This window comes from Diabrotica undecimpunctata, chromosome 4, assembly GCF_040954645.1.
Source record: "Diabrotica undecimpunctata isolate CICGRU chromosome 4, icDiaUnde3, whole genome shotgun sequence".
NCBI lineage: Eukaryota > Metazoa > Arthropoda > Insecta > Coleoptera > Chrysomelidae > Diabrotica > Diabrotica undecimpunctata.
In genome coordinates this window covers 134,798,684-134,807,467 of record NC_092806.1, presented here as the reverse complement: position 1 = coordinate 134,807,467, position 8,784 = coordinate 134,798,684, and the positions used below count along the sequence as shown (strand labels likewise).

Below are 8,784 nucleotides of genomic sequence, written 5' to 3'. Positions count from 1 at the left end.
CTGGGCAGCTTCATATCCAAAATGCATATATATTTTGCTGCATAGAGCTAAAACTTAAAGCTCGTAGTACTACTAAAAATACATCTTCAAGGCGAAGTCACACCGTGATGTATTACATAAGGTCCTCTATGACTGGTAAATTACAAATTTGTAAGAAGGAATTCTTAAGCATACATGGGTTACAAAACAATAGAGGAAGAGTTGAGAATGTTGTAAAATCTATGAAAACTGGTTTATCAACTCCAAAGATGGATGATAGGGGTTCACACAAAAATCATAAAAAAAATATACTAATTAAAAAATCGATTTTGTCAGGTCTTTCATTGAATCATTACCTAAGTAGGAGATCCACTACTCTCGTCAAGATAATCCTAACACGTATTTCATGACATTAGAATATACTTATCTAGAGTAGAGAAGTTTTATGATGTTTATAAGCAAGAATGCATACGACAAGTTAGCAACTGTGTATCTTCAGACAAATTTAGACGTATATTTACCGAAGAATAGGGAACTTGCATAAAATTTTAAATTCGAAAAAAATGCCTTAAATCATAACAAAACATAATTTAAAATATATATCAAACAAAAAAAAGTTGTTTTTGTCTTTAGTTTGGCCCCTAAAAACGATTAAAATCGAGAGAAAATTCAAATTATAGCAGCCAGTCCAAAACGCGTCCTCATTGGTCGTGACGTCATATAGTCAGAATGTTCAAAGATTGGCGCTATTAATTCATTACGTTTGACATTCGTTTACTTGTTATAGTAATTTTATAGTGTATTTCAGTTTTATAAATCTTTAGATAGTTGCTGTGAACTATATATTTAATAATATTTGAGTGTTTTTGTTCCGATATTTTTTTTAAAATGACCGAAGAGGGTTTTTCCAAAGGCCAGTCTGATAACTTGCCCATTGTAAATATGTTTATGGTAGCCACATATTTTCAAAACGGAGAAAATTTTTCCCTGGGAGAAGTTCAGGGAGTTAAAGCAGATAAGTAAGTACATATACTCCTATTACATTAATTTTATTGTGATTATTATTCTCATAATAAGTATTTAATGATAAAACTTAGTACTTTATATTAAGTAGTGTCAATATTATATGTTTATGCTATTGTACTGAAATTTAATCAAATTAACTTATTTATCGTTTGCATTTAGATCTGGCAGAGAATCATATGGAGATGCAGCTGTAGGATGGGTTCAAGTAAAAAGAAATAACATGATCTGTACTGTAAGGGCAAAAATAACACCTGAACATAATGTTAAGAAAAAACAGTATGCTGTAAGTTGTGAAATTAATGAAGAAACCGAGGAAGTACTTGATCTAAAGTGTTATGATTGTGCTGCTTCATTAGGTAAGTAGGTATTTTTATAAACAGATATGTATTTTGAATATTTTGAATTAAGAGCATTCTTGAAACATAAAAAATTCTGATCTGAGACAAACATCAGCTGAGCTAAATTTTATACTGCATTTTGCAGTAAATATGAAGGAATAAACACTCTTTCATGGAAATTTATTTTAGCCCATTTTAATTCTGATAGGTAGTATCTAAATATACAGCCTTTATAATAATTTTGTTCTTGGTTTTTAAAATAAATATCACAATAATCTTGAAATGACATTTTAGTTAATATATATATATATATATATATATATATATATATATATATATATATATATATATATATATATATATATATATATATATATATTTTACTTACATTCGATAGTAGTTTTGCTTCTCTAAAAATATATGGACAATTTCTAAATTTCAAAACTTATGTTATAGGTGGGTGCAAGCATCAAATAGCTTTTCTGATGTGGTTGCACAGAAGAAGTGAAGAACCGTCAAAAACAGAAGTGACTTGCTATTGGGCCAAAAGTAAACTATCAAAAGTTGGTACAAGTATAAAATATTTAACACTTAAAGACTTTGGGGCCCCAGAGGAGTTAAGCTCAGATGAAGATAGTAACCAGTTCCTTCAAGAAGTAATAGACATGGGCATTAAAAACCAGTCTGAGAGCCAGTTATTGCAACATTTTAAAGATGATAATATAAAAAAATAGGGATATTCCAGCTGCTGTTAAAATTTATTTCTACAGAACAGACCACATATAGTGAGTTTGTTGAATTTTGTTCAAATATTATGAGTGAGAAGCTGCCATCAAAACTAGCACACAGTCCGATAGCAGTTTATGGTTCGAGTTACGATATGGCAGAATAACGGCATCAAAACTTTATGATGCAGCTCACTGTAAAAAATGCGATGGGGCATTTGTTGAACAAATACTTGGGGTCTCAAAATTTAAAGCAACTTCTGCAATGAATAGGGGTAAACAGTTGGAAGAAAGTATGATAAAATGTGTGCAAAAAGTATTTCAAATAAAATTAAACCGTATTGGCTTACAGTTAAACCCCAAATTTCCAATTTTTGGCGCTTCACCTGATGCCATATGTGAGGAATATATTGTGGAAATAAAATGTCCTCAGACTAATAAAACTGTAGCTAATTATTTAACAAAGGACAATAAAATAACTGCTAAATATAATGCACAAGTTCAACTTCAAATGTTTATGTTTGCTAAAAAAAAGTGTTTATTTTGTGTTGCTGATCCAGAATTTGAAAATAATTCTAATTTCAATTATACATGGGTGGACTATGATGAAAATCATTTGGAGAGTTTGATGACAGCTGCTGAAAGTTTTTGGATGCATAATATTTTTCCCCGTTTATTAAAATCGGTAGATAAAAAATAAGAAGCAGAGGCTGACCACAAATTAGGTGGTTAGATGGAGTTGAGACCGATTTAGGGATATTAGAGATCAGTAGATGGCAACACGACACCAGAAACCGAACAGAACGGCAATGACTCTTAGAGCAAGCAATCCACAGAGGATCGTCGAGCCAAAGATGATGGGGAGATAGAAAATAAAATTATTATTTCTATCCTTGGGTAACAGTTTGTCCTTCAGGCAGTTATAGCTGTAATATTTGAATTTAATTAACAACCATATCAGCAATTCAGAGAAAAATCACAAATTAACAGTTGGTGGTTGTGTCAAAGTTGTGAGAAATCAGCACCGTTACTCCCTGCTGCAGTCTATATTGCAAGGTAAAGTCAAAGGTAAGCGAGGACCCGGTAGAAGGAGAATATCATGGCTGCGGAATTTAAGAACGTGGTTTAAGAAAACCTCAACGGAGCTGTTTCGAGCCGCAGCGAGCAAGGTCATGATTGCCAATATGATTTCCAACATCTGAAACGGATAGGAACCAGAAGAAGAAGAAGAAGGTTGTGTCACTTCTTTACTTTTTCCATCAGTATTTCTTTGTACACTTTTTTCTGAATAATCTTATTCACTACATTTACCAACATCTGTAAGGTAACTTTGTCGTACTGACTAGGAGACAGAAACACATGTCTACAGCTGCATTTGTTTTATAGGCTGAATCCAATATTTGTTCAATGTATTTATTGTTATATACTATTTTTTGTTGATTATACTGTACTCTTTATATAATAAAAATAAGTATAAGGCTTGGTAATGTATTGTAATCTTTATTGTATGAGTATTAGGGAAAACATATTACAGGTTCAGTTTGAAAAATCTTTATTAAAGGTTTTGTTTAATTATCTACATTATTTCTAAAACATAAGTCAACATCACTGTAAATTATAAAAAAACAGCAAAAAAAGAGTGTGACACTTGACTGAAGTGAATACTTCTTATAGTGTGTTATTACTATAATGTAGGTTAATGAAATTTTATATCCGCTTATTATTGATTTTTTAATGTGTTATAATAACAATACACATTTAAGTTCTTTATAATTTAAAAAATCTTAAGTTCTTTAAAATCTAAAAAAGTTTATAAAATTTTATTATATAAGTATATCTTGTACAAATACTTTAAAATCAAAATTAGCCAAATCTTTCAAGTCGTTCAAGAGTTAATAGAAAATATATATTATGTAAAATTATAAGTATACATGTATGTATATTATGTATATTACAGTATACTGCAAGATTAACAAGTCTTGATTTTTCGAGTCACGCTAAATAGAATTTTAGACCCATGCAAAACATCATACAGAGCGATAAAAAATATTCACTTCAAAATGTTTAAATTGTAAACGGTTTTGATTTCTATATTAATATTTATTACAAAATACAATATTAGTTTTTTCGAAAATATACAGTACCTAATACATGTGACTACAAAGCTTAATATAGGATGTACTAATAAAATGTGACATGTTGCATACAAAGAAATAAAGTCAAAAATACAATATGAAGTTTAAGTTTAATAAACTGTTTTTAAATTTTTTTTTTAAATATTTCTTGCTATTTTTAAAGAGATGTTATCCTGAAATTAGACTGACTTACAAATTAACTAAGCAGTTAATATGGAGTCACAATATTTGTCCTCATATAGGTACTTATGAGGACTTATATTGAACTCAAGTAGAAAATAAATTGTTTGTTATTTATTATGTATCTATTGTCCACATTTTAAATAGTAATGTAAACTGCATTGTATATAAAGGAAAAAATATAGGTTTATTATATGTATAGGTTTATCTACATTATAACATAAATCAAAATCAGTGTAAATCATTACAAACAATAAAAAATGTAAGTCAAATATTTAAACTCTAAGCTATTTTAATTTCTATACCCATCTTTATTGGAAAATACAATTTAAGTAGTTAGTTTTCTAAAATTTACAGTGACTAAGTACAAAGCTGAATATATAAACTAATAAAATATGACATACTGGGAACAAACAGTACCTAGCTTCCTAGATGAAAGTAAAACATACACAATGAAGTTTTTAAAGCATTACTTTCCTAAAATTAGACCAGACTGCAAATTTACTAGCCCACAAGCTATTTTTATTAGATGGTCCATATAAGGTATCAACTTATTGTCAACACATGCATGGGGAGCCAAGAATGCAAATTCTCTTAATCTGCGTATGACTCTTTCAACATGAATCCTTAAACTGGCAATGCGCTTGGTTTCTATCACTTCAATTGGACTTAATTTTGTGTTTGAAGAGACACTTGGTGGTCTAATTAATTTGCACCCTTTAGCAACCAATAAATGTTCTATATGTTTAAAACCCCTATCTGCCATGATAGACACCTTGGGAGGAAGCATACACAAAAACCCACTGTTCTCTATAATAACTGCATCAGATGTTCGACCACCAAAAGCATTAGAAATGAAATTAATAATGCCATCAGGAGTACAAGATATTAAATATTTTAGTGTATTACACTTCTTATACTCTGACCAAGTTAAAGATTGTTTAATAGAATCTAAAGGTTTTTCTATTTCAATCTCTAAACAATCAATAATACATAATACATCACTATATCGAGCTCGAAAAGCTATTGGTAAATTTGATTTTATGCTGTTAATGTTGGGTGTCAGTATAAGCTTTCTTAAATATTTACTAATGATTGGTAATGATTTTGAAAAAATTCTTGATGCATAACTCTCACTTATACCAAAATCATCCCCTAGTAGTGTAAATGAATGCCCTGTTCTAATTTTTTTTAAAGTTAAAAAAATATTCCAATTTGGTAACTTACAATAGTTTTGTAATAACTGAAAAGTATAATATGCATATTCAGGTAATCCTAGATATATCCTGGGTCTCTTTTCCATCTTCATTAGGGTACACTTTAATGTCAAGTTTTTAAATTGATTTTCAATATCCTGCACTTCCTCATCATATGATTGATGATCACTTACACAACCAGCACTATAACTACTATAAACAGATTCTTCACTTTCAGACTCAGTTTTAGAGGTATCAGATCCAAATTCGTTTTGTGGACAAAAGGTTGGTACATTGAGTTTCAGTGGTGATGTCCCAATATCTCTACTAAAAACTATGTTTAATGATAAATTACTAACAGAATCACCACAATCTAACTTGCATTGTACACTTTTACTCCTGAATTTTATGTGAGTCTGAGTTGAAATATCACTCTTTTGATTGGTTTCAATGACACTATCAATTTTTAGAGTGTCTATATCATTTTGCAGAATACTCCCAAAACATTCTGAAGACTGTGAAGAAGTTGAAGCAACTGCATCCTCAATTAATTGATGTTTAACCCTCTTAAGTGCTGTTATTCTAGGATAATGAGAATGTGCCCTTTTCCTATCTGGTTGACAATTAAATATGTGAGGGACAACATTTAATTTCATCCACTTTTGGCCACCCATAAGTTTGAATTTAATATAGTTTTCCATATCATTTTCCAACTGAAACAGAATATTATATATTAAATTATTATTTTTATCTTTTATATTATATATACCTATATATATATATATATATATATATATATATATATATATATATATATATATATATATATATATATATATATATATATATATATATATATATATATATATATATATATATATATATTGTAGGTAGATAACATGAAAGAGTTGGAATAGTTTATGTGATTTTCGAATACCTATTTTTATACATTATGTATTTATTTTAGGTTATGAACATAAAACTTTATTATTATGATTACCTTATTTTAATTTTACAGTAAAAACAGTTCTAGAAAAATACTGTCTAGGTAAATATTATTCAATATGTAATGTACATCTACCAAATAGAGGTACCAAGAGTTCTATCAAAAAAACACATGATTATTTGTTTAAAGAAAACTATTAAGCAGACAACAGATATTAAATACTTACATTAAAATGATCTTCACATACATGAAGAGCTTGAGCAGTAACTGAAATATCCCTTCGACAGGCACGTAACCAGTTTAAACGCCGTTTTTTATCGACTGGTAATCTAATAAATATTTTGTTGGGGGTTTTAATGGTTGTACTTTTACACAATGGTACTAAACAACACTTGTAGTATTTACTTTTACTTTCCATAGTAAAAACACACACAATTCAACACTCTCTCTTCAAAAACTGTATCAAACACCAATATAAACAAAATAGTTTATACTTTTATAATGCTTTTATACAAGACAGGAGACCTGACGACCTGACATACAGACAATACCACTAAGTGACGTCACAAGGGTTCGCGCGCTTTTTCGATCGTTTGAAATGATTTTTATACAGGGAAGATTTTAAATTTGAATTGCTAAGTCATTATGAGTTTTTGAGGCGTGAAATTTTGGAAATCTTATTTTTAAATGAAACTGAACGTTATTATATAATAAAAAAAAAATGTGCAAGTTCCCTATTTAATATTAAGTTTCAAAACCCAAAACAGATACCTGCGGTGTTTGTGACAGCATAAACGTCGCTCTTAAGAATGCCGCTTCAAAAACTGATGAAGGCGCTATACAAGAGTAAACATTTAAACAAGAATTGCATCACCGAAAAGCCAAAGCTGACGAAGATGCCATAAAAGAAGCGAGTCTGGAAGCCTCAACATCTGATGGAATTTATACTATAGAATTCGATCTTCAGCAGGCTCTGTCAACACCTAAATCAGGGCCAACCTTTTACAAAAAGAAGTTGTTTTGTTACAATTTCAGCATCCATAGTTTGTATCCCTTCCAGGGGTATTTCTACATGTGGGATGAGGCAACAGCTGGCAGAGAAGCTGAAGAGATTGGAAGAACGGTCTTTAACAAAATGAGCGCCATCTTTAAAAGTCACAACATATCCCTAGATACAAAAATGAGACATTTGAGATGCTATGTTTTCTCTGTGTTGTTGTACGGGGCGAAGGCATGGACGCTTACAGACACCACTATTAAAAAACTTAAAGCATTTGAGATGTGGCTTTATAGAAGAATGCTAAGAATATCATGGACAGCAAGGATCACGAACAAGGAAGTTCTAGAAAGAATGAAGAAGGAACCAGAGATTGTGTTTACGATCAAACGCATAAAATTGCAATATCTGGGACACGTTATGAGAAATCAGCACCGTTACTCCCTGCTGCAGTCTATACTGCAAGGTAAAGTCAAAGGTAAGCGAGGACTCGGTAGAAGGAGAATATCATAGCTGCGGAATTTAAGAACATGGTTTCAGAAAACCTCAACGGAGCTGTTTTGAGCCGCGGCGAGCAAGGTCATACTTGCCAATATGATTTCCAACATCCGAAACGGATAGGAACCAGAAGAAGAAGAAGAAAATCTGTAAAGCGTCATCTTGGGTTCCCTAGACCTAGAGAGGTTAGAGCTATACAATCATCAACATATCTTGACCAAAAAACTATTTTTCTATTGTTGTGAACAAATTTCTGTTCTAAGCTGTCTAAAAAAATATCAGCTAGAAAAGGTGATAATGAATATCCCATTGCTAAACCTGTGGTAGTTTATATATTTTTTAATTAAATTGGAAGAAGTCCTGATCAAGACAGAATTTAAGCATAGTTAAGATAGCGTCTTTGTCTTTTGCTGGTATGTTGCAGTTGTTTATCTGAAAACAACTCGAATTGAGGATCAAGTCTTGTGAATTGTCTTAGAACTACATTGGCACCAAACGGCAACAAATGAAATAGAGCACACAACATCCAAAGATATAAGAATCCTACGAGGAGTACGACAAGGTTGCGTCTTATCACCACTATTATTTAATTTGTATTCGGAATTTATATTCAGAGATGCATTAGACGGGGTTTAAGGTGGATTCAAGATTAACGTAACCAGCATAGACAACATCATTTACGCTGATAATACCATCCTAATAGCAAGCAACGCACAAGAACTACAAAATATAATAAATACAGTAGTTCGCCATAGCAAAATGTT

General features: G+C 30.7%; 2 protein-coding genes across 2 annotated transcripts; one reads left to right on the top strand and one right to left on the bottom strand.

Annotated features, from left to right (window-relative positions):
- Positions 1–1,160: 1,160 nt before the first annotated feature.
- On the top strand, positions 1,161–2,077 carry LOC140438963 (uncharacterized). The gene is made up of 2 exons (XM_072528597.1): positions 1,161–1,361; positions 1,800–2,077. The coding sequence occupies exons 1-2, from the start codon at positions 1,226–1,228 to the stop codon at positions 2,075–2,077; spliced, it is 414 nt and encodes a 137-aa protein (XP_072384698.1). The 5' UTR covers positions 1,161–1,225.
- Positions 2,078–2,180: 103 nt separating this feature from the next.
- On the bottom strand, positions 2,181–7,065 carry LOC140438422 (uncharacterized). The gene is made up of 2 exons (XM_072528104.1): positions 6,752–7,065; positions 2,181–6,292 (listed from the first exon to the last, which is right to left on the bottom strand). The coding sequence occupies exons 1-2, from the start codon at positions 6,941–6,943 to the stop codon at positions 4,853–4,855; spliced, it is 1,632 nt and encodes a 543-aa protein (XP_072384205.1). The 5' UTR covers positions 6,944–7,065; the 3' UTR covers positions 2,181–4,852.
- Between the last annotated feature and the right edge of the window lie 1,719 nt (positions 7,066–8,784).